General features: G+C 57.3%; 1 protein-coding gene across 4 annotated transcripts in view; it reads right to left on the bottom strand.

The window, feature by feature from the left end:
* Positions 1 to 13,093: 13,093 nt before the first annotated feature.
* Positions 13,094 to 24,887, bottom strand: part of JDP2 (Jun dimerization protein 2) — a 45,778-nt gene continuing 33,984 nt past the window's right edge. For 2 of the 4 annotated variants that reach the window (XM_055132106.1, XM_055132104.1), the window contains exons 3-4: positions 24,752 to 24,856; positions 13,094 to 17,800 (exon numbers count right to left, since the gene is read on the bottom strand). In XM_055132106.1, the coding sequence (XP_054988081.1) occupies positions 17,615 to 17,800; positions 24,752 to 24,856 (291 nt within the window). In that variant the 3' untranslated portion in view covers positions 13,094 to 17,614. The remainder of the gene's footprint in view (positions 17,801 to 24,751; positions 24,857 to 24,887) is intronic. The other 2 variants (XM_055132107.1, XM_055132105.1) reach the window with 1 other exon arrangement.

Genomic DNA, 24,887 nt, shown 5'->3' on the forward strand with positions numbered 1-24,887 from the left:
GGGTCACCAGCTTCTCACCAACCATCACCACCGCGACTAGCTTTTCTGGTACTTGGGTTTCTGTCTCTTCCCATCTTCAGGTGCAAGCTACCACAAAGGTGCCAGGGATTCGGAGAAGGGCTCGGGGCCCTGGGACACCCAGGCCGGAAGGTTGACTGGTGTGGTCTGGGCTGCTGGCTTCCCACCACAGCCGGCCCTGCCCATCACCTGCTGGCCTACCCCCCAACGCTCAGGGCGGCCAGAGGGCTGCAGGGGTCGCCCCCAACAATCTCTCCTTCTTCTCCTGCTCCTGCAGAGGCTTCTGAGAAGTGCCAAGGGCAGTGACCTCTGGGTTAGTTAGTATTACTGGCAGGTAAGTGTCCCTCCCTGCTCACAAGAAGCCGGCGGTCACATCCAGGTTTACTGACATAGATAGTTTATCAATAGGGTTCCACGGTGGGTTTGTGAGTTCGAAGCCAGGCCTGGGGCCGGGCCGGGCTGAGGGAGGAGGGCTGCGTGGTGCTCCCCCCACACACCCTGGCCAGATGTGGAGGTACAGACAACGGCGACCACACTCGGCGTCTCAGTTCCACTCTTGAAAGGACGGATGCCCCAACCTCAACCTCAGAGGGCTTTCCAGCCCCCAGTTCCTGGACAAACCGTCCATGGTTCTGAAACCCGGTGATGAGGGTGGAGGGAGGGGAAACCCTGCACCCCATCCCCCCTCCCGTGGGGGAGAGGCAGGGAGCCCCAGAAATCCCTCCCAACCACTTCTTCCGCTCAGCCTCGTGTCGCCACATTCATTCAGCAGCGTGGAGCCCGCTCTAGGCGTCCCCCCACTTTACATCAGAGCTGGGGACTCAGCAGCCGTGGGAGTCCCCCGGGGCAGTGCAGGGAATGGTGGGGCAACACTTACTGGCTCCAGGCACTGGACACATGAGAGAGGAAGTGGAGAGAGGGGAGTTGGGGGGGAGGGGGCGGGTGAGACTCAAGGAGTCAGCGTTTTCTTCCAGAGGAGTGAAACTTTCAGCCAAGGCCTCCAGTCTGTAGGAGGCTGGGGTGGTTTCCTCCACCCGTGAGACCCAGAGTCGAACTGCATTCCCCAGCCCCGCCCCCCCCCCCACCCAGGAAGTTCAGGGAACAGAGACTGAATTGGTCAGTGCCACCTCCAGGCCTGGCCCAGTTCTTGGTTTAGAGAAGTCCAAAGCCCCCCGGGGGAGAGCAGAAGCCTCTGGAAAGTCTGGGCTGCCGAGTCACCATGGGAATTTTGCCTCACAGATGAGAATTGAGTTTTTCAAATAACTCAGTGGAGGGCCTAGACCTGGGTAGGGTGTTTGCCTTGCACGCAGCCAACCTGGGTTCAATCTCTGGCATCCCATATGGTCCCCTGAGCACCGCCAGGAGTAATTCCTGAGTGCAGAGCCAGGAGTAACCCCTGAGCATCGCTGGGTGTGACCCAAAAAGAAAGAAAAAAATAAATAAATAACTCAGTTGAGCCATGACTGTACAGCTTGCCAAGCACTGCGAGTGTAACCCAGGTGGCAGCTCCTGCCCCCGAAAAGTAAAAATAAATAAATCCTGGTAGGGCATGGAGGCATCAGACTCTCTAAATTCAAACTATCCTACAACGCTACAGGGATGAGAACAGTGTGGTATTGGGATTCAAACAGACATGGGTCAACGGAGTAGAATTGGGAACCTACAGATAAAGCCTCACCTTTATGGGCAGTTCCTTGATGGCAAAGGACAGAAGAGCCTATGGTGGAGAAAGGAGATTCTCTTCAATAAAGGGTGCTGGAGAATCCCCTGGGTAGCCAGATGCAAAGGGATGGATCTGGATGCTGTGCATAAAAGTTAGCTTGAAATGGATTGAAGACTTAGACATTAGACCTGAGATCATAAACTACAGGGATGATTTTCAGACATGCCTTTGGGTTTTAATAATGTCTTAAGGGGATTTGACTCCAACAGCAAGAGAGACAAAAGAAAACATGAATAAGGGGAACTCATCCAACCAAAAAGCTTCTGCACGGTGGAAGAACTCATCATCAAGGGGCCTGAGAGACAGTGCAGGGGTTCAGGCGCCTGCTTTGAACCGGCTGTCCCAGCTCGACCCCTGCACCAATGGGCTCTCCATGCATTGCCAGAGGCAGCCCTGAAGGCTTCTGTACAGTGCAGGGGATGCCCTAGAGGCAGGCAAATACTGCCTGGGTGGCCCCAATAACCCTCAGCACTGCAGGGCTCGAGAGATGGCTCATCTAAGGTCCTTGCATTCTTAGATCGCATTCTCAGGCCCATGAACCACTGGCCTAGTTGGCCTAGATTGTTGGGGGGGAGGGGAGGCCCTTGGGATGCCTGAGTTACCAATTAGGAGCCTCCTTCCCCAGAAACTATGGCATTGAGAAGGCGCTATTGGGTGGGAGAAAATGTTTGTCCGCCAGGGCTGGAGGGATAGTACAACAGGTAGGGTGCTTGCTTTGCACTCAGCCTACCAGCGGACACTCCATATGGTCTTTCGAACCCACCAGGAGTGATCCCCTGAGTGCAGAGCTAGGAGGAAGCCCTGAGCACGGTCAGATGTCATCCCAAAACAAAACCAAAAATATAAGCATGCCATACACCTGACCAGGGGCTTGAGGTCCTTATACATTCATAGATTCAAGTCGTGTGAATAACTCACAAAACTCAGCAACAAAAAGTAACAAAGAACCCCATCCAATAATGGGAAGAAGAGCCCAACAGACACTTCGTCAAAGACGGCATCCAGAGAGAGGCAGTAGAGTTCTCAGGACGCCTGCCTTGCCCACAGCCGTCCCAGGTACCCTCCCCAGCAGCCCGAATGGGCCTCCGAGCCCCTCTAGGAATGACCCCTGACACAGAGCCAGGAGTAAGTCCCAAGAACCCTTGGCGTGGCCTAAGAAACCCAAAATGATAAACAGACCAAAAAAAAAAAAAGTCCAACACGTGACCAGCAGGCACATGGAAAATAAAAACTCATTATTCCTTCTCATAGGAAGAATTACAATGAGGGCTCACAGCCCTGAGAAGGGCATGTGCTAAAAAAAGACCCAGCAACACTAAGTGTGGGTGGGGCCGTGGAGAAGAAGGAACTCCTCTACACTGTTGGCGGAAATGTAAATGGGTTCAGTCTCTATGGAAAACAGTATGAAAATGTCTCAAAAATAAATATATATATACATATATGCCATGTGATACAGCATTCGTAGGTATTTATTCCAGGAACTCAAGAACACTAATCTAAAGAGGCGCCTGGACATGGTGTTCATCGTAGCGCTCAATAGCCGAGTATAATACAGTAGCCAAGCATAAAAGCAAGATCTGGAAACAACCCAAGTGCCAAAATGTCAGAGGAGTGGTTTAAAAGTTGTGGTCTGGGGTCAGAGAGCTAGTAGCACAACACATCAGACTCAGGTTCAATTCCTGGCATCCCCGATGGTCCTCCGAGCATCGTCAGGGGTTTTCCCTGAGTGCAGAGCCAGGTGTGACCCCTGATCATCACTGGGTGACCCCCCCAAACAAAAACTAAATAAATAAAATCCAAAAGTGGTGGGTTACATGGGCTGGAGTGATAGCACAGTGGGTAGGGCGTTTGCCTTGCACGTGGCTGACCCGGGTTTGAGTTCCAGCATCCCATATGGTCCCCCGAGCACTGCCAGGAGTAATTCCTGAGTGCATGAGCCAGGAGTAACCCCTGTGCAACACTGGGTGTGACCCAATAAGCAACAACAACAACAACAAGTGGTGGGTTACATATCCAATGGAATACTATGCAGCTATAAGAAAAGATGAAATATTCCCTTTTGCTATAACATGGATGGACCTGGTGGCGGGGGTGGGGGGAGTGGACTGTGTGAAGAAAACAAGCCAGAAAGAGAAGGACAAATGCTACACATGTATGTGAAGGGCAGAGAAGCAAAGCAAGAGAACAGACAAAGCCAGAGGAAAAACAAGCCCTTGGGCTCTGCAGAGCTGAGAGCAGGGGTGGGGTGAGGAGTAAGGGTGTAACGTGATATGGTTTGGCGGGGGGAGATATTGAGACTTTGGCAGGGGCATGGAATGGTAACATCCATTCATCACTGTCATCCCCTTGCTCATCAATTTGTTCGAGCGGGCACCAGTAACGTCTCTCATTGTGAGACTTATTGTTACTGTTTTTGGCATATCCACTAAGCCACGGGGAGCTTGCCAGGCTCTGCTGTGGGGGCACGATACTCTCAGTAGCTTGCCGGGCTCTCCAAGAGAGGCAGAGGAATTGAACATGGGTCGGCTGCGTGAAAGGTGAACGCTCTACCGCTGTGCTATCCATTTAAGAGCTGCAAAACTTTATTCTCTCTCTCTCTCCTTTTTTTTTCTTTTTTTTTGGGTCACACCCAACGATGCACAGGGGTTACTCCTGGCTCTGCGCTCAGGAATCACTCCTGGTGATGCTGAGATGGGATGCTAGGAAACGAACCCGGGTCCGCCGCGTCCAAGACAAACGCAGAGACTGGAGCAAACAGCGGAGTTGTAAAGGATGTTCCATCTCAGAGGGGGGAAAACAGTTTCAAGAAACGAGGCTTGGGAAAGCCAAGAAACCTGCCCGCCGCGACAGGCTTGCTGAGGCTCCCAATGACCACCAGAGGGCAGCCAAGACACTCGTCAGAGAAGGTGGGGGTGGAAGAGAAGGGGCGTCTCTCCAGGTCTTCAGGTGCAGCCCTCCAGGGCTGGACCCTCAGTCACTGACTCTAGAAACGACAGAAACAGGGACTGGGGTGATAGGACAGTGGGGAGGGCGCTTGCCTTGCATGTGGCCGACCAGAGTTAGACTCCCAGCATCCCATCTGGTTCCCTGAGTACTGGCAGGAGTAATTCCTGAGTGCAGAGCCAGGAGAACCCCTGGGCACTGCCGGGTGTGACCCAAAAAGCAGAAAAAAAAAGAATAGAAACATCTGGAGGAAAGGTCTGTTTATGAATAACATAATGAATATACCCTGGATAAAGACAGGGATGCCAGTGCAGATAGAGACAGAGATGCACAGACATATTGTTTGTCGACTGGTTTGGGGGCCACTCCCGGTGGTGCTCGGGACTCACTCCTGCCTCAGTGTTCAGGGATCACTCTTGGCGGGACTCGGTAGATCACCTGGGTTGGCCGGGTGCAAGGCAAGGGCCCTGCCCGCTGTAATATCGCGCCAACCCCATGGACATAGTATTAGACTTGAAACTGACTCGTGTCTTATGCACACCACATCGGTGATTCGCTTTAAAAACACAACGGAGGGGCTGGAGCCATAGCACAGCGGGTAGGGCATTTGCCTTGCACGCGGCCGACCCGGGTTCGATTCCAAGCATCCCATATTGTCCCCCGAGCACCGCCAGGAGTAATTCCTGAGTGCAGAGCCAGGAGTAACCCCTGTGCATCGCCGGGTGTAACCCAAAAAGAAAAAAAAAACACAACGGAAGCCTGACATATTCTATAGAGACAGCGTTCTCTTTGTCGGGATGCCAGGGATCAAACCTGGGTGGGTTGTGTGCAAGGCAAGCGCCCTACCCCTGGCACTAGCTCTCCAGCCCCACGGTTTTCCCTTTCCGAGGGTCTCTGTGGCTCACTGTGAGGTTCTGCCCCGTGGAAAGCCAATCCCCGCAGGGGAAGACCCCACCCCTTCCTCCAGGCTCAGAAGGGACGGCTGGGCAGGAACCACCAGGTCCCCTGCCTGAGCCCCACTGCTCACTGCTGTGTGTTTTTTTTTCTTTCTTTTCACTCTAGACGCAGCTTCCTGAAATTCCGGCCTTGTGGATGGGCTGGGGTGGAGGGCAGGGGAAGGCCGTGGAGCCGTCCAACTAAAACAGACCCCACGGGCTAAGCATGTGGTCAAAGTTCGTTGAATTTTGCCTAAATGAGTCACAGCAAAGGTGTGAAAGGGAGCCGAGGAGGTTTGCCGAGTTACCACTTCCTGGTTCCAAGGGGCTCTATCCTCCCAGGCAAGGCACGGGCACCCTGCCAGCTGCCACCGCAGGCCCGCCTGGCCTCTCCGCACACACCTGCACACCACTGCTCTTCAGGTGTGTCCGTCCGCTACCGGAGAAAGAAGGCCTGTGTCCTCCTTCCACAGACCCCCACACGAGGTTGTCTGGGGGCCTTCAAAGCTACGGGCCCCACTGAAAGGGCACGGAGGCTGCAATTGAACCTTTGTTCCCTTGGCAATTAAAATTTTACTTATTTTCGTTTTGGTTTTGTTTGGGGGCCACACCCAGCAGTGCTCAGGGCTTACTCCTGGCTCTGTGCTCAGGGTCACTTCTGACTGGCTTGAGGGGGGATGGGGATCAAACCTGGGTCAGGTTTGTGCCCTACTTTCTATACTACCTCTCCAGCTTCTTTTTTTTTTTTTCTTTTTGGGTCACACCTGGCGATGCACAGGGGTTACTCCTGGCTCTGCACTCAGGAATTTCCCCTGACGGTGCTCAGGGGACCATATGGGATGCTGGGACTCGAACCCAGGTCGGCCGTGTGCAAGGCAAATGCCCTACCCGCTGTGCTATCACTCCAGCTGTTTTCTTTTTTCTTTAATGAGGACCAGTCCTAGTCATGCTGGGGGTGGGGGCTTTGGGGCGGGGGGTCGGGGCAGTCCAGGGGTCAAACCCAGGGCCTCACACATGCAAGGAATGTGCCCTACTACTTGAACCACAATTGGGACCCTGAGTTGAGTCTTAAACGAGACACAGGTGCTGGGCAGGCCCAGGGAGAGGGAACCCCCTCCTGCAGTGCCCCTGTGCCCCCGAGGGCACTCCTGACTCTAGAGAGGAATCCAGCTCCCAGTCAAGCCCCTCACGTCCAGACCAGGTGTCCTGGGGCTAGTCCCAGGGCGCTGGTGTCCTGGAGAGGGCCTGGGTAAGTGGCCCCCACACTGGGGTCTGGCTGAGAGACAAGGGGAGGCTGCCCCGGAGAAAGCCAGCTGGGGGCAGCATTGGTCCTCTTGTTTGGACACCTCTGGAAGCGTGTGGTGGTGCCAGCATCTTCTCAACCTCAGCTTCCTAGGATTGTGTGGATGGAGGCAGGGTTCACGGTACTCTTGGGAACATGGGAAAATGGTCTAAATCTCTGTTGAGATCAGAAGGGGAAAAAATGACCATAGCACCAGCCTTGAACACTTGAATGTAGTTATAAAAATTAACAGGTAGCCTGGGGAGATGGTTCAGAGGGCTGGAGCACCTGCCTTGCATGAGGGAGTCCTGAGCTTTATTCCTGACATGCCTTAAACACATCATGTAGGGGTTAGGGTTGCATGTATGAGCCTGTAGGGGCTAGGGGGTGCATGTATGTTCCTATAGAGGTTATGGATGTATGGATGCACCTGTAGGGGTCAGGGGGGTAGGGATGCACCTGTAGGGGTCAGGGGGTAGGGACGCACCTGTAGGGGTGGGGGGGGTAGGGATGCACCTGTAGGGGTCAGGGGGGTAGGGATGCACCTGTAGGGGCCAGGGGGGTAGGGATGCACCTGTAGGGGTCAGGGGGGTAGGGATGCACCTGTAGGGGTCAGGGGGGTAGGGACGCACCTGTAGGGGTCAGGGGGGTAGGGATACACCTGTAGGGGTCAGGGGTTAGGGATGCACCTGTAGGGGTCAGGGGGTAGGGATGCACCTGTAGGGGTCAGGGGGTAGGGATGCGCCTGTAGGGGTCAGGGGGGTAGGGACGCACCTGTAGGGGTCAGGGGGGTAGGGATGCACCTGTAGGGGGTAGGGGGGTAGGGATGCACCTGTAGGGGTCAGGGGGGTAGGGATGCACCTGTAGGGGTCAGGGGGGTAGGGATGCACCTGTAGGGGTCAGGGGGGTAGGGATGCACCTGTAGGGGTCAGGGGGGTAGGGATGCACCTGTAGGGGGTAGGGATGCGTGGATGCACCTGCACGGTAGGGGGACATGTGCACCTGTGTGGATGGTGGTGTGTGGGTGGGGGGGGGGCCCGTGCCTCAGCCCTGGCCTCATGGTGATACTGAGCCACGCACTTGGCAGACATGGGGGGGTGGGGGGGGGGAGGAGAGGGAGCCCAGGGATGCTGGGCCGGAAGCCACCACTACGTGGGGTTCCGGAAGCTGACAGAAAGTGGGCTCCTGAGCACGCTGGGGCTGCAATCCCAGGAGGCGGGGAGGTAGGGAGAGGCTGGCCCGCAGGCGCGTGCTTTCCAGTCGCCAGGGGAAAGGTTTCAGCAGCGCCTGATCCGACCACATCAAGCATGACCTGTTCCCCCCATGCTGGGTCAGGGGTTAGTCACCCTGGGAAGCTGGTCAGCCCGCGTCTCCCTGGGTGAGGGGGGGTGTCGGAGGGGCTTCCCGGAACGTACCTGTGGCCTGGCTCAGCGTGCCTGGAACAGATGCTGCTCCAGCGGTGCCCCCCGAGCCCCCACTGCTTCCTGGGGCTCTCACCCAGAGACACACACTCACTGCTTTCCCGGCTGAGCCCCGTTACTTGGCAGGGATGCTCATCTGGCAGTGCTCAGGGGCCGCTCCTGACAGTCGTTGGGGCACTGTGTGGTGCCGGGGGTTGACCCAGAGACACCTACGTGCAAAACAGGTGCTCCAGCCCTTTGAGCTCTCTCTCCTTTTGCTGGCTTGCCTACCGGCACTGAGAAGGGATGAACGGCAAATGGGACCCCAGCGAGGCACGTATTGTATCGCTTACTTGTACACACACACAAACGCATTTTTGTATTTCGGGAACTAATTTAGTGAATCACATTGTCTGTCTGTCCTGTTACTGAGAACTGAATCTCCCCATACGCCCCACTCCCCCTGCCGCTCCCCTGCCCTTTGGTGAGACTAAGGCAACACCTGCACCCCAGCAAGAGAGATGGCAACCCTGGGCTCAGCCCCCCGAGCCCCCGGGTCACTGGTTCTTTGGTGAGCAGCTCAGACTTGATCGATCGGGAGGGCCCTGCTTGCACCCCATCCTGAGCCCCACAAGCCTTGACCTTGGCTTCCCCTCCCTTCGTCTCTAACCCGGGCAGGGCGGGCCTCGCACGCAGAATGCACAGGCTCCTCCTTTCTCCAAGGGGATGCGTGAGAGAGAAGTCTGCTGGCCGCCAGCCTTCAAAGACAGCAGAGCTTTCTCAGAAACCCTGCAAAAGCAGAATTCAGAGGCTCTGGGCCCAGGAGGTTTTTTTTTTTTTTCCTAAGGAGATGCTATGCAAATCTGGGTTAATAGAGAGGTGGGTGAGCTTTTATTTCAAAGAAGAAAAAAAAAAAGCCAGAGAGGAGAATAATGATGCCCTGCTCAAAGGGCTAGACATACTGTTCTAGGGCTGTGCCCAGGGCCTGGGGCCCGCAGGGAGCTGGGGCCTGCAGGAGGCCTAGGGCAGGGGGACCAGGATGGCTCTCACAAGGAAGGGTGCTGGGAGCCGGGACTGAGTGACCACACTGGGCACTGATTAAAGGGCCTCAGCTCCCTCCTGGGCTGGCAGCTCTGCCTGGAGCTGAGGTTGGCGGCAGACCTCCTTTTAGATCAAACCTTGGTTTTACGGCGTCTTGAAATTCACGGCCACGGGGTCCCCTGCCTGCCTGCTTTATGTGTGGGATGCAGAGATGTTCCTCGCCTCCATTTTCTCGTTTCTAAGATGGAACTTCAAAGAGCACATACCATGGTTGATAAAGTCCTGGGGGCCAGAGAGATAGTACAGTGGGTAGGGCATTTGCCTTGCACACAGGCAACCTGGAGTCAGCCCCTGTCACTCCATAGGGTCCCCTGAGCACCGTCAGGAGTGATCGCTGAGTGCGGAGCTGGGAGTAAACTCCCGAGCACCAGTAGCTGTGGCCTGAAAAACGGAGCCAAGCCAAACCTGCGTGTCCTTGGGTTGGGCGGGGCGCCACTTGGTCTCTGCTGGACCGTGTGGCAATGTCTCTTTCCCACCAGGCAGATACGAGGGGCCCGAGGGGCCTTTTACCAGCATTACCAACACGGGTGGCTAGAGAAACCTCATACAGGGATACTCAGAGGAAGGCCCTGGGGCCAGAGAGATAGCCCGGCAGATAAGGTGCCTGCTTGCACAAGGCTGACCGGGGTTAACGCCAGGTATGGTCCCCTGAGCCTGCCGGGATTAAGCCCCGAGCACAGCCAGGTGTACCTCTTTTCCCCCCAAAAAAGACTCTGCCGGAGGCACCAAGGCACCGGGAGGTGAAACCAGCTGAGCAAGTGCGCGGTAGAGAGGCGGCTCCGAGAGGCCTGTCCCCCCCCCCCACGGTGGAACACCGGAAGCTTCTGCTGAGCTGGTTCTCTGAAGAGGGCATGCATTTGGTCCCAGGGCCAAATCACCAGAGTGGGACAAGTCCAGTCATCGCATCCTACTGAGCCACACCTCTCGTGTGCACCTGCGCGTCTGTGGCCATCCCTGAGCTGACTGACCTATGGCCGTCAGTGGCTTGTGCTCACCCCTTGAGGCATTTCCGGAACAGCCCGCCTTGCCAGAGGGTGAGGAGAATCGAGGTTATGCACCCATAACTTTTTTTCCCCTCTTGGGGTGGCTCCCCTGAGGTGCTGGGGCAACCACGGCTATGTACAGAGTACCCCGGAGGTCACAGGACCCCAGGGATTGAGGTGGGGAGCCCCGTGCATGCCAGGCACGAACTCCAGCCCTCCCCCAGCTAAAGAACCTCCAACTCTCTTTTTGGGGGGGGGGGTTGGGAGGTTTGCTCCCAAGTAGTGCTCATAAGGTTGGGTGTCCTATTGGTGACTCTCAGCCCAGCGGGTCACTAGTTCTTAGTTCAGCACAAGGGTGAGATGCTGTTCAGGTTCTGCCCAGGATGCCTGGGGACCACCCCAGCAGTGTTTGAGGGGGGGCATCTAGAGAGACACCCGGTGATGCTCAAAGGACCATGAGGTGCCAGGAACTGAACCCAGATCTAGGGCTGGTCCCTAGAACCTCCAGCTCTTACTTCCCTCCCCCTAAGCACGTCCACACTCAGCCCTGCAATAGACTCTATTTTTTTTTTTTTTTTTGGCTTTTTGGGTCACACCGGGCGATGCTCAGGGGTTACTCCTGGCTTTGCACTCAAGAATTACTCCTGGCGGTGCTCAGGGGACCATATGGGATGCTGGGAATCGAACCCGGGTCGGCCGCATGCAAGGCAAATGCCCTACCTGCTGTGTTATTGCTCCAGCCCCCTCTGTAGATTTTTTTAAGGCATTAACTGTGTGACTCGGGAACCACAGTGTCGAGAAGTGGGCACCTCTGTGAAAAGTGAAAACTGGGGTCCCGCCTTTACAAGCCTCCCCCTGGCCTTTGCCACAGCCCCACTGAGGGATGTGGGGTTCGTGTTTGACAGAGGGACGGAGAGTGGAAGGAGCGTGTGCAGAGGGCACACTGGCCTTGAACACGCCTCCCACGGCTGTCCCGGCAGAGAGCTGAGCTGATCCGCCCCTCCAGGGCCCCTCACAGCGGCACCCCCTCAGGCTTCCTGTTGGAAAGTGCCATCTCTACAAACCGCACCCCTTGAATCACCTGTCTCCCTCCTGGCATGGAATTAAATTTGCATGATGGATTCAAAGAGCAAAAGCTGCAGCTTTATTCTTTTATTCTTTTTTTTTGCTTTTTGGGTCACACCAGGCGATGCACAGGGGTTACTCCTGGCTCTGCACTCAGGAATTACTCCTGGTGGTGCTCAGGGGACCATATGGGATGCTGGGAATTGAACCCGGGTTGGCCATGTGCAAGGCAAATTCCCTAACCACTGCACTATAGCTTCAGCCCTGCAGCTCCATTGTACAGATTTTATTTGACTTTTTAAAATTTTCCTGAGTTTGTAAAGAATGGGAAACACAAAACTCGCCCCCCTGGCAACATGGTGTGGGCTCTTTCACGACAAAATCGAGCAGCTTTACAGAGAGGGAGCCACAAGAATCACCTGCCTCTCTGTCAGAACGCCCGCCTCTGATAAACTCTAACATCGTCCCACTTTTGCTGTAGATTTTTTTTTTTAAATAAAGGAGATGTGGCAGAGAGAGTGGAAAGCCAGGGTCCCCCTTCCCCTCACAGATGCCATCTCCCATCCCTTCCTCCACCCCAGGAGCACTCACTCCTTCCTCCAGATTCAGAATCGTGCCGTCTTCCCTGCACGCTGTCACGCGCCTGTCCCAGGCCCTAAGCGCTCCCCTCAACCCCCAAGTTCCCACAAACGCATTCAGAAGGTGCATCAGTGGTTCCCCGGGGAGTCCTGCTCTGCCCCTCCCCTCCAGATGAGACTTATTCCTCTGAGGCTGATCCGCGTTCACACCTGGAGCACAGACCCATTCTGTTTTACAGCAGGACACAACTGAACTTGATGAGCCCGCGATCTGTTTGCCTGCCCTTCTGTCCACGGGCATCAAGGCGGCTGCCAGTGCCTCTTGTCGACACACAGAGCTTTAGCGAGCATCCTTGGGCTCTCCTTCCTTCCCCTGCAGACTGAGGAGAGAGCCTGCTAAGGCCACGGATGTGTCTGCCTGTGGCTGAGTCGCGTTCTGAGCAGTCATGCCGACTTCCCTTCACGGCATATGGGAGGCTCCTCTGATTCCTCTCCTGACCCTTCACAGGCTGATTTCTGCCTCTCCCAGGACTCCTGAGCTTGCCCTCCTTGGGGCACACAGCCACTTTTCGTGGGGACTCTGGGCAGTGGGGCTGCGGGTCCTATTTGTGCCCACCTGACTGCGATGCAGAGGGACAGGCTCGGAGAAAGGAGCAACCACGGGTGTTTAGGAGCTGACCAGCCTGGACTCGGGGCTCCCAGGCACCCCCACCCTGGGACTGGACAGACGGGCCGCACACAAGGTCTGGTGGCCACCTTGGGGGAGTAAGAGCTGTTCTCTGTGGTAGATACCAACATCTGTGCAGAGGGCAAGGCCACTGCCCTGCAAGACTGGAGTCCCATAGTTCTCGAAACACAGTAACACACATTCCTCCCTTGACCCCGACAACCACCCCAGAAGAAAGAGTTGGCTTGGGCCAGAGATGGCTCAAAGGAGCACATGCCCTCGCACGGGGGAGGCCCAGGTGTGATCCCCGGTACCGCAGGATCCACCAAGCACAGAGTTTGGAGTAGACCCTGAACACTGCCAGGTGTGACCCCAAAAGAAAATAAGAGAAAAAAAAAAGAGAGACATGGATTATTAATGTTCCCACTTTAATAGATAAGCACGATTCATCGCAAGTTAAAAGGCTGGGTCTTGAGCCCATCTTTTCCCTAATGTGTCTCTCTACATCAGATAAATGTTCCCAGGCCCGGAGTGATAGCACAGCAGGTAGGGCGCTTGACTTGCACTTGACTGACCTGGCTTTGATCCCCGGCACCCCATATGGTCCCCTGAACCTGCCAGGAGTGATCCCTGAGTGCAGAGCCAGGAGAAAGGCCTAAGCACTGCCAGGTGTGAGCCCAACCCCCCCCCCAAAAAAAACCTGAAAAAGATAACTGTATCCTTGGTGATGGGAGTCTGAGAATTGGGGTTTTGCAACATGTCCACCTCTCACAAATCGTCCAGGGAGCTGAGGTCACTGCACAGACACAGAGCACTTCCCAAGGACAACCTAGCACCCGCACCATGTATCTGGAGTCACAACTCAAGAACATCCTGGTTCTGCCCCTCCCCACAGGACTTCCCAGCTTGAACAAGGTGCTGCTTCTCTGTGCCTCGGTTTCCCCACCTGTCACATGGGGGGGGTGCCACCTACCTCCTGGCTGAGTGTGGACTGGCCGTGACACAGAGGGACTGCCAGCTTTGCTGGGTACCCACGGGAGGGTCAGGGCAATCTGTGCCCTTGTGTGTGGGGGGCAGGGTGGGGGCAGCGGGCAGCGGTGGAGGGGCTCTCCGCTGAAGCTGCCGGTTCACAGTTCGCCAAGGAACCACCCGGAGGCATGCTGGCCCTGCAGACTGGCCCATGGGGTCACTCCAGGGGTCCTGGGAAATTCACATCTTTGCTTTTCTCGCGTTGCTCAGAGGTCAAAGGCCGCCGGGTCTGCGCTCGGGGCACGGTGCTGCTGCCCGCCCCGGCGCTGAGCGGGTCCAGCTCACAGGCTGGGGGATCTGCGGGAGTCACAGGCCACCTGTGGGGTGGGAGGCTTGGGACCGACCAGCAACCGGTGGCTGAGCGCGAACTGTTCTGGTCCCTGCCTGTCCCCAAAGGCGCCCGCTAGCCGTGGAGCCTCCTCGTCACCCATCGGCATCTGTCCCTGGAACGAAGGGGCCGCACAGGCAGTCGGCGGGCAGGCAGGAGGGCCAGGGCAGCCCCTCGTTGTGCCTCACTCTGAGCGGGGTGCCCTTCGCGCTGTCCACAGCGGAGGGGGGATGGCCGGCCAGCCCGCCCACCTCCAGGGCTGTGACAGCCAAGCACACCACAGGCGGGAAAGCGCCCAGTGGACCTTCGTGTCCAGAACAAGCTAGCCACCGACCGTGCCGCAGGGGGCCGTCCCCCCCTTTGAAAGTAGCTCAGCTGTGGAGGGACAGGGGCGGGCCACGGTGACCTGCACCCTCACACCTGGCCAGCGAGTTTGCCCAAACCACCCATTCACCGTGGGGTCAGCCTAGAACCTTCTCTGACTCACCCCCAAAAGGTAGCTCTGTTTGCAGGGGCCTCGGGAGGCGGGCCCTCAGCCGAGGGACAGACACACAGCCAGCAGGGGACAACACGACACAGGGAGCTTGGGAGCTGAGTTCAAACACTGGCTCTGCCCTGAGATAAGGCCTCAGATTAACAGAGCAGTTAATCTAGGACAGAGGAGCTGGGTGCCTCACGGGGGGCCGAGGGCGGCCCCTTCAACAGTAGGGGTGGGAAAACTAACCAGCCACTTGCAAACACACAAATGACAAAAAAGAAACTGGGTCCCTATCACACCATTCACAAAACTCATCCGAGATCTCCAGAACAGACCAGAGTCCATCAAACACATTCGGAAAAACACAGGCAGAACTCTGGAGGATATGAAAATAAGAGGCATCTTCAGTAAGTGGACTCCATGGACAAAGGTAACCCCAAGAACAAATGGGACTCTGGCAAATTAAAAAATTTAATTTGGCAAAAGAAACTTGAGTTTTACTGCCCACCGTACTGACTGGGAGAAAATATTTGCACGACACGCACCAGATAAAGGGCTAATATTCGAGGTATATAAAGCACTCTCAAAGTTTAAGAATGACAAAAAAATAAAACCCACAATAACCCCATCAAAAAATGGAAAAAGGAGGACATATACTTACCTCTGGGGGACATATGAAAAAGAAGTTCACCACTTAGTAGCAGTGAAATGAAAAACGAAACAATCATGAAGAATGTCACAGCAGTAAAAATGGCCTGTATCAAAAAACAGGACCAGAGCAATAGTACAGTGGATATATTTGACTTGCACTTGGCCGACCCAGGTTCAATCCCTGGTCCCCCTAGTACCACCAGCAGTGATTCCTGACACAGTCAGTAGTAGGCCCTGAGCACTGCCAGGCGTGGCCCCGAAACAAAGACAAACTGACCGATGTTGATAAGGATGTGATGAAAGGGAACCTTTATTCACTGCTGGTGGAAAAACTCTCTGGTTTAGCCTCTGTGGAAAACAGTGTGCTGATTACTCAAAAAAGTAAGACGGAGATCCCCTATGACCCAGTGATTCTACCTCTTGGCATCTGCCCCCGCCCCAAAGACATTAATTCAAAATGATACACGCATGTTCACTGCAGTGCTGAACACAATAGCAAGGGCATTGAAGTAACCCAGGTGTCGAATGATGGATGAATGGATAACAAGTGATGCAATATAGGGGCTGGAGCCATAGTAAGCCCTGAGCAGTGCCGGGTGTGACCCAGAAACCCACCTCCCCACAAAAAAGTTGTGGAATATATACACAGTGGAACACTCTATAACTGCAAGATGAAATGTTCTCCGTGCACACAGAGAAATAAACAAGGGCACAGGCCGTATGGAGCGAAGAGTTGGCTTGGGTTATAAAACTGAGATTACAAATCGGGGGAAGGAAGAGGCAGGGGAGAGGTGACAAAGGACACTCACTGATGGAGGGTTCTGGGCACTTTTAGAGGGGGGGAGTGTGCAGCAAGTTTGTGCATCAGGACCACAAGTGCCAACACTAATGGTAGAACCATGTTGCCTGAACCTGAAAAGTTAAAAATATGGACAAACACCAGCTCACCCCTTGCGTGCTGGTGACCTCGGACAAGTCACTTACTCAGCGAAGTCATGGTAAATGGGGACAATGGTGCGCCTCTCCTGCTGGGGGGGAGTAAACAGGAATGTCCACACTGGCCACACCTAAGTTTACAGCACAGGCTACAGGTTTAGCCCCCGGAGGCCTGCTAGGAAACAGCAGAGGGAGTACAGGAAGTATATAGTGAAATTCTTTATTTTAAAAAATAATAGAGCAGATTTCTTTTTTCGGGGGGGGGGGTGTCCACACCTGGTGATGCTCACGGGATACTCCTGGCTCTGCACTCAGGAATTATTCCTAGCAATACTCAAGGGACCACATGGGATTCTGAGAATCAAATCCAGGGTCGGCTGTGTGCAAGGCCAGTCCTCTAGCGGCTGTATGATCTCTCCAGCCCACAAGTACAGGCCTCCTGATTATCTCTGGGCCTCAACTTCCTCATCTGTAAAATGGACACAAAACGACTTCCGGGACCCAGGGAGGGGGGACGTGGAGGGCACTGACGTGAGAGTTCACAGCCAACAGGCTCCACCAGGGGGCCCTGGAGCCCTTCACCCCTCACCCCAGGCAGACACCACAAGAGGCGGCTGGGTAAGTAAGAGTAACATTTACTGAGCGATACGGAACCGAGTACTATGAAGGGCTTGCCAGGATGGAAATGCACCCCACCCCCACCCCGGCCCCCCGCACCCAGAGACTACAGTACTGAGGGTTACACACAGCGGCTGCCACTGCTGGGTATCTGTTCGTAACAAACCAACCATAGCATATTTATACTGTATCACATCGCGTGATTATAGAAATCCATATATATATTGCTTGTATAAAATCTTTTTTTTTTTGTAAAAAATATTAAAAAAAAAAAAAAGAAAGTATAAAAACCATGTGCAGTTGGAAGCCCCCCGGGACAGCCTGTAAACATTCAGAGAGTATGTGCTTTGGAAGGGCGCCCGCGCCTCCTGCCCGCAGCAGGCCCCGCAGGCCGGCGAGGGTGCTCCGCGCCCCCCCCACAATCACACCCCTCTCCGGCCTCCGTCAGGCCCCGGGGGCGGGGGTAGTTGGGGGGGGGAGAGGCCGACTGCCCTGGGGCTGAGTTCCGTCCCCGCTGCGTTTTGGTTGTGACTCATGGCTTCTCTCGGCTGCTGGGGGTGCCTCGGGTGGGCACCCTGGAGGGGAGGCAGGTGTCTCTCTCTCTCTCTGGGCCCCTGGGTGCCTCTGTCCTGGCTCCTCCAAGCCGGGCCTGGCTGGACCGCCTCCCCACGCGCCCCCCGCCCCGCCCCGTGCACCCCCAGGAGTCTACTTTGGTCTCAGCGCTTGGTCGTCCGGGGGCGGGGGCTGGGGCGGGTGTCAGCTGACGGGAGTGTCTCGAGAGAGCCCGGCGAGGCTGGTAGGAGTCTCTGCAGGCGCGGGGGAGCCCGCCGGCCTAACTCCCGCTCTCCTCCTCCTCCTCGGCGTCCTCCCCGCCCATGCTCACTTCTCCTCCAGCTGCTCCAGCAGCGGGTTGCCCTCGGCCTCGGGCGTCTTCACGCTGTCGGTCCGCACGATGCAGGTGGGCCGATGCCGGTTCAGCATCAGGATGAGCTGCTGCCGCTCCTGCTTCAGCTCTTCGATCTGGGTCTTCAGCTCGGCGTTCATGAGTTCCAGCCGCTCGGATTCCTGGGGGCAGACACAGAGACGGCGCTTGGGGCCTGCCCCTTGGAGCCAGGCTCCCCGCCCGAGGGAGTGCATACCCCGCCTCGGGGTCACTAGTGGGTGGGTGGGGGGGGGACTGGGTCATATCCTGGGACTAGCTGGGCTCCTGTCCCTCTCCCCGCCTGGGCTGCTCCAGCTTTCCCCTGCTGTTGCTCAAATAGATTGAGCAGGGCATCTACCCCAGGGCCTTTGCACGAGAAAGTTGGGCTGGAGAGTGGCACCGTAGTGGGTGGTCCACAGAAGACAGAACAGTCCGTGGTTAGGGTCCTGGGGTAGGGTAACTGCAGGTGGGGATATCTTGAGTCAGAATTGGCAGCCGTGTATGTGCCTGCTGTGGTGACAAGTCCAGGAATGTAGGATAACGTTGCTTTGCCCTTCCTCCCTGGCCGCTGGGAGCTTGTATTCATTGATTGCCCCCCAACCTGTCAATTACCTTTGTCTCCTGATCAGACCTGACTTGTAACAGTTGCCCTTACTTCCTACATCCCCCAAAGCAGGGTCCCAACAAGGGTCTGGATGGACCCAGGGCAAGTATTGAGCTATGAGCTACCCTGACATCGAAATGGGCCTGGCTGAAGTGCCCTAGTGCTTAACTGTAAGTTAAGAGCTTGGTCATGGACAAATTCTGTCATGATCCAAAAATAATAACTAGATTTGGACACTGCTGGGGTTAGGAATGATTGATCCGGCCTGAGCACTGCAGTCTGAGTCTGTGCTGAGATGTCCCCAGGAGAATCACCCTACAAGCTTAAATGTGTCCATACAGAATGTGTCCATACAGAATGGTAAACATTAGGAAGGAGAATTTAAGATGCTAATTAAGTTGCTGGTCTAAGGAGAGGAGAAACACACCTTAAGGGCTGTTTTGCCCTCATGGGATGCAGGTGGTCAAGAAGTCTGGAAAAACATTTTTGATCACGCTTCCCGTGGGCAGGCGTGGTTGGGGAGGCGTGGAGAGAGGATAAAAAGAGCGGCTGCAGGGAGAAAGGGATGGATCGGCTGAAGGAGAGGCTGAAGGAGAGACGGTTATGGAGACAGCAGAGAGAGAGAGAGAGAGGAGACGGGTACAGCGGGAAGAAAGAATTGCGTGGCTGGAGAGAAATAGAGAGTTGCAGAGAGCTGGGAGAGACGAGAGATTGAACAAGCGGCAGCTAATTAGCAACCAGCGTGGCCCTCCTTCTTCCTTTGTCCGTCCAAGGCAACAGCTTTCCCGGGTGGGGAAGCGGCTGGAGAACACCGAATGCGGGCAGTGAGAAAGAGCCGCCCTCGAACATCCTTTCACATGTAACCCCCGCGCGAGTGAGGGGCTTACACAGCCCCGAGTGGGATTTTTCACACAGGAGGATCATGTAATTTCTCCTGGAAATTTGCTTCCTGGCCTCTGGCCTCTATGGAGCCTTTTTCTACGCCTTGTTATCTCGCTTTGCCCATGGGAAGGCACTCCCCACCCCCCTCTCCGTCCGAAAGGAGGTCTCGGGTCCACCTCAGCTGAGGTTTCCACTGAGCTTCCCAGTCCAGCTGTGGTGTGGAGCTAACGGCAGGGCAAAGGGGATCTGAGTGGGGGGTGGGGGTGACGGGTCGCTTGTCTGTGCATCGTGGGGAATGCGCCGGACAGGCCAGCTCAAGGCTCAGGGGTCCAACAGAAAAGAAAGTGCCTGAATGAGGCGGGGGTGGCGATTATCCAAAGATCAGCAACATGTTGTTCACTTGGGGGGAGAAGCGGCCAACAGATGGGCCGGAGGTTGTACGGTGGCAGGAATAGAACCTGGGGTTCTGAGGCCGGGAGAGAGCGGAGTGGGTAAGGCCGGGTTCAGTCCCTGCCAGGTGTGACCCTCCCCTGCAGTAAAACCCCAGGGCTCACGGCTCTCTGTGCGCTGGCTCTGTGCTCTGGGCAGTTTCCCGTGGCCCCAGGAGAAGGACGCGCTCCCGGGCTCTAGAGGGCAGCAGCGGGCGGAGGGTTTGGACACCCACCCGCCCTGGCCAATGCCCAGAGCCCTGGGAACGGGCTCGTCCACTGAGCCACGGTGCGGGGAGCCGGGTGGGCTGAGCCAGCCTCCTCCCTGTCCCGCCCGCCTGTCCTGCTACCTGGCAGGATACTGGGCTGGGCCGAGCTGCCTCCCTCTGGGGTGTCAGGGTGAGGCCCCCCCTCTCCCGGGGCTGCCTCTTCCTCTCCAGGCGGGGCTGACTGCTGCCCTCAGGCCTCTGAGGGGCATCAGAGGAACCGGAGCTGCTGAGACGCGCCACCACCGTCCTGGTGACCCGACTGGTGACCAGACTCGGGCAGATCAGCCTTGAACGAGGGAAAAGAAACCCCAGGGGGTTGGGGGGGTGAGGAAGGACGGGAGTGACGGTGCCATTGTTGGTGCTCTGTCGTCGGGATTCTGACCCGGGGCAGCTCTGAGGGCTGCAGAGACCCCACACAAAACCGGGAGCCTGTGCCCATCCTCAACCCTGCTCACGGGGGCTCCCAAGCCCTCTGACCACCTGGCTCCCCGCCCTACACAGACAAACTCTCGCCTTTTGTTTTTCTCTCTGAGGCCGGGGGGTTAACACAGCACCTCAGCCTCCCGCCAAGCCACAGCCCCGGGGTCTCCCGGCACCTTCCCGCCCACTCATTCCTCTACCCTCTAAGCATCAGTTCGACCGCTGGGGAGGAAGGAGGTGCCAAAGAGCAGTGCAGAGCCCAGGGCGGGCACCGGGTTTCTGTGCCCGGCAGCCTGTGGAGAGCCTTCGGAGGCCCGGCCCAGCTCTTGGGTCTTGGCGTCAGGCTGACCGCGGTAGGTAGAGGCACGAGGGAGACCGGAGTTGTTTGGGGGAGGTAAAAAAAAAAAAATCTTCCACTGGTGACGGGGGTGTGCCCCTAGGACACGGGAGGGTGTAGACAAGGCAGGAGGATTCAGGGCTGGGCTGGGCAAGACTTTCAGGGTTTGGAGGAGTCTCCCGCACTTTTATTCTCCGGGCTCGGCTCTCGCATCTGGAAAGAGATGATGATGATGATCCCGGAGATTAAGCGGATCCCCCTGGGGAAAGTGCTCGGTTAAATCCGTGGTTTAGGGGAGCTTAAGGACTTCTGACTTTCATCTGGGAGCAAGAGACTGTAAGGAGAGGGAGATTGAGGAGGAGGCCGGTTCAAAGGGAACTTGAAAGGTTGTGGGAACGCGCTGGATTTGGAGGATGAAGAGGACAGAGAGCGGCCCCGGAGGGGGGGTGGTGGGAAGGGCAAGGACGAGGGGTGACGTGGGGCCGGGTGGTGGTGGTGGTGGTGGTGGGTGGCTCACAGGGCTGCAGCAGGCTGGGCATGTGGGCGGTGATCCCTGGCACGGCTGGGGAGTGCCCCCAGCACCACCAGGTGTGGCCCAGAAACAAAGCGAACAGCAGACTGCAGGCAGCCGGTGCGGAGCCCGTGTGAGGCCGGCAGGCCCTCCCCGCCCTCCAGCACCACGGGGTGCGGCTGCGGTTTTGGTTCGTGAATCTAAAGGGATGTGTGCGAGGGGCAGCGTCTGGCACGGACCATCCAATAGTTCTTCTGCCTTACTGGGAGGGCGGCCCGGGAAAGACCCAGCGGCTGGACGGCACCTTGTTCCTACAGGAACACGCAACGGCCGTGGTGCAGCCCTGAGCTTCAGGCTGGCCAGCCTGGCCCAGCCATCGGGAGGTGGAGATCTGCGTCTTTGTTCCGTCTCCTTCCCGCGCCAGCGCGTCACCACTGGTGAGCGTGACCGGTTGAGCAAGCAAGCGCTGAGCTCAGAACACTCCCGCTCCAGCCGTGGCTGAAGGCGTGGCCCGTGGATCCATGCCAGCCGACACCTGATCTGTTTGCCTCCCCACGTGGGCTTCACGTGTCAATTCAGAGGCGAAACCAGCTACTGGCACCCGACCATTCCTATTGCCTTGCCTTCCGGTGGCTGTGGATGACGGCCTAGGGAAAAGGAAGTCACGTCCAAGTGTCACCTGTACTCTGCCGTGGGGAGCAGAGCAGCAGCGGGGAGGGGGGAGCCTAGGGAAGGTCACCACTGCCTGTGTGACCTTGGCCATGGCACTTGCCCCTCACCGGGCCTCTGCTTTCTCCCAGAAAAAATCGAATGAGGGGGGAGGAACTCCACACATTAAGATTCTGATGACCGGGGCTGGAGCGATAGCATAGCGGGTAGGGCATTTGCCTTCGATTCCCAGCAATCCCATATGGTCCCCCGAGCACCGCCAGGAGTAATCCCTGTGCATCGCTGGGTGTGACCCGAAAAGAAAAAAAAAATTCTGATGACTGTGATGACCTTACTGTACTCGGGCGCAGGGGCACATACACGCAACTTCTAGAAAGCACCGGGAAGAAGCCTTGCACCGCCTCTGCAGTCGAAGAGACCCGAATTCAAGTCTGCCTTGAAGTCTGGACTCTTGCTCACTAGGTCCCCCACATGTTCAGGCCAACTGCCAGCCCAGGCGACCTGGAGAGGCCTTGAAGGGGCCTCTGTGTGCTTCTGAGTGTGCCTGGGGGGTGGGGGGTGGGCGGGGGCACGCCGGGCTAGGCTCGAGGGATGGTTGGCATGTCCAAGCGTCGAGGAGGAGACACTTTAGGGCAGACACACGTCTGTTTGTCTATGTGGGGTTTGTTGGCTTTGGACCACACCGGCAGTGCTTGGGGGCGAGTCCCGGTGCTTTTTGTGTGTGTTGTGGGAAAGTCACTCCTTGGCAGTGCTCGGGGTAGCTCACCCCGGGCTCCCACATACAAAGCGTGCGCTGCAGGGCTATTCCCAGGCACGCTCTCTCTGAGCCTACCAACTACCTACACCACCTGTAAAGCTCATTGACCGGACAATCCCCAGGTGTGTGGGCACGTGCTACTGTTTCTGAGGTGGAGGGGGACGGGGGCTCGGCCTGCACAGGGCAGCTTCCTGGTCCCTTGCGTGGGGACACCGCCACGGCACAGGACTGCTCTGCCCGCTGTGTTCTTGGCACCCCACCCAGCATCCGATGCCACAGCCAGGGGGGTCTCCGTCCTGTATGCCCTCTGCCTCTGGGACCCCACCCCGGGGCTCTGTAGGAACATCAGACTCTATAGGAGACCCCCAGGAAAGGGGGTCCTCGTGATCACTGGGTCTGTCCCGACAAGCCGACACCGACGGCCACCTCACACAGCAGGAGGCTTGGGGGCTGTCACCTCCCACTTGTCCTCTGTGGCCCAGACACACATTCCTTCCTGTTCCTAATGACCCCGTTAAGCCCCCCGGGCTGCTGCCCTCTGCCCGCTCTGCCCTTGCTGTCCCCTCCGCCCCTGCCCTTCATTGTACGAGCTCGGGATCCTTTCTGACATCTCAGCCTCCTCTGTGACAGGGCCCTCTCTGTATGGACGCAGCTCGCACGCCCCGGGCCGGTGGGCACTCGCCAGTCCCCTGGCTGCTGGGCAGGGGGACCAACACATGAATGAATGAATGAATGGTTCCAGCAGGCAGAGTGAGCCTGAGCAAGCTGCCCACCTGAGTGCTCGGAGCCAGGGGCTGGCTCTACCATGTGTGTGTGGGGGGGGGGGGGGGGGCGGGGGGATCTCCTGAGCTCAGCTCCAGGAGCGGGGTGAGAGGAAAGGAGATGGGAGCGGCCGGGCACGCAGGTGTGTGACAAGCACTCTAGGCCAGGGGAGCAGCTGCCTCCCTTTGCTGGGTGCTGACGGCTCACTGTGCTCGTGTGTAACTGCCGGGTGCTCCTCGGCACCCCCTGTCTAGTCCTGACCAACGCTGAAGAGAGCTGAGCACAGGCTTCTCGGTCCTGCAGGGCTGGGGGTGGGGCGCGTGCCACTCACCCACCTCAAGGCCATGTGACGACTGTCTGAGGCGATGCCCGCCGCCCAGAGGGGGGCCCCTGGACCCTGCTGTGCAGTCACTACAAGTAGGAGACACCCGGAGACCCTCCGGGGAGATGGAGAGCAGCCCCGCCCTACTCCCCCGGTTCCCGAACTGTCTGCTCCTCCCTGAGTGCCCCCGCCCCCTGAAGACCCTGCACAGTTCTGGGTACTTAATCCACGCTGAAAAATGCTTTCCCGCAAATCAGGCTGCAGAGCCAGCATGACGGTTGGGGCACACGCTTTGAAGGTCGGAAGCCTGTGTTTGATGCCCGGGACCGCCAGGAGAAGTCCCTAAGCACTGGGCGAGGAGGACTCACTGGACGCTGCCGGGTGTAGCCTCCACAGAAACAAGCAAAAGAAAAAAGTAGCAGGGGAGAGTGTCTGGGATGCAGGCCTCCCGAGTTCCATCCCCAGCACACATGAATGACCCCTGAGCTCTGCCAGGTGTGGCCTCACCCCTCCCATGAACGAGTAAACCAGAGCAAGCTGGTGGGGTTCTGAAGACGAGTGTTTTCAAGCTGGCCGTGGGCTCAGGCCTCGGGGACTTGACCTCGCGGGGCTGTAAGTCTCCCCCCAGCTGCGTATACTAATGAGTCCAACTCAGTGCTCGCTCGCTCCGCTGCCGGCTGGGCGGCAGCAGGTGGGGGCTATTCCCGGCTGCTGCACAATGCTCGGCGCTCCTGGCATGGCCGTGTGGGCGCTGTTGTTCCGTAACAGGCGCGGGCCCCGGGGACTGGGAGAGCCGAGAGCCGTGCAGCCAGCCACTGCCGCAGCTCCCGTGCCACCCGATCCTGGCAGGCCGCGTTCAAGGGACACCGGGTGGGGCAGCACCAGCAGGGGGAAGCCTTGGAGCTGGATATTGGGTCCACCAGAACCAGGGGGCTCGGGAGGGAACTTGGCTCCTCCCACCGGCCCTGGGCCCCCCGATTGTCTTGGTTTGGGGGTGGAGGTCGGCGGGGGGGAGTCAGGGAGGAGCAGCAGCCAGTGGCCTGGGCAGGAACCAGCCCTGTTAACCCCCCCTCCCCCCTCCCCCCGATGCCCCACAGTAGGGCCAGGTGCCTCCCGGCCCGCTGCCTGCTCACCCGCTGCAGGAACTCCGTCCGCTCCTTCTTCTTGTTCCGGCAGCGGGCGGCTGCCACCTTATTCTTCTCCCGGCGCCTTTTCCTCCGCTCCTCTTCCTCGTCAAGCTGTGAGGGCAAAGAGCCACCGGTCAGACCG

Source organism: Sorex araneus, chromosome 3, assembly GCF_027595985.1.
Source record: "Sorex araneus isolate mSorAra2 chromosome 3, mSorAra2.pri, whole genome shotgun sequence".
Taxonomy (NCBI): domain Eukaryota; kingdom Metazoa; phylum Chordata; class Mammalia; order Eulipotyphla; family Soricidae; genus Sorex; species Sorex araneus.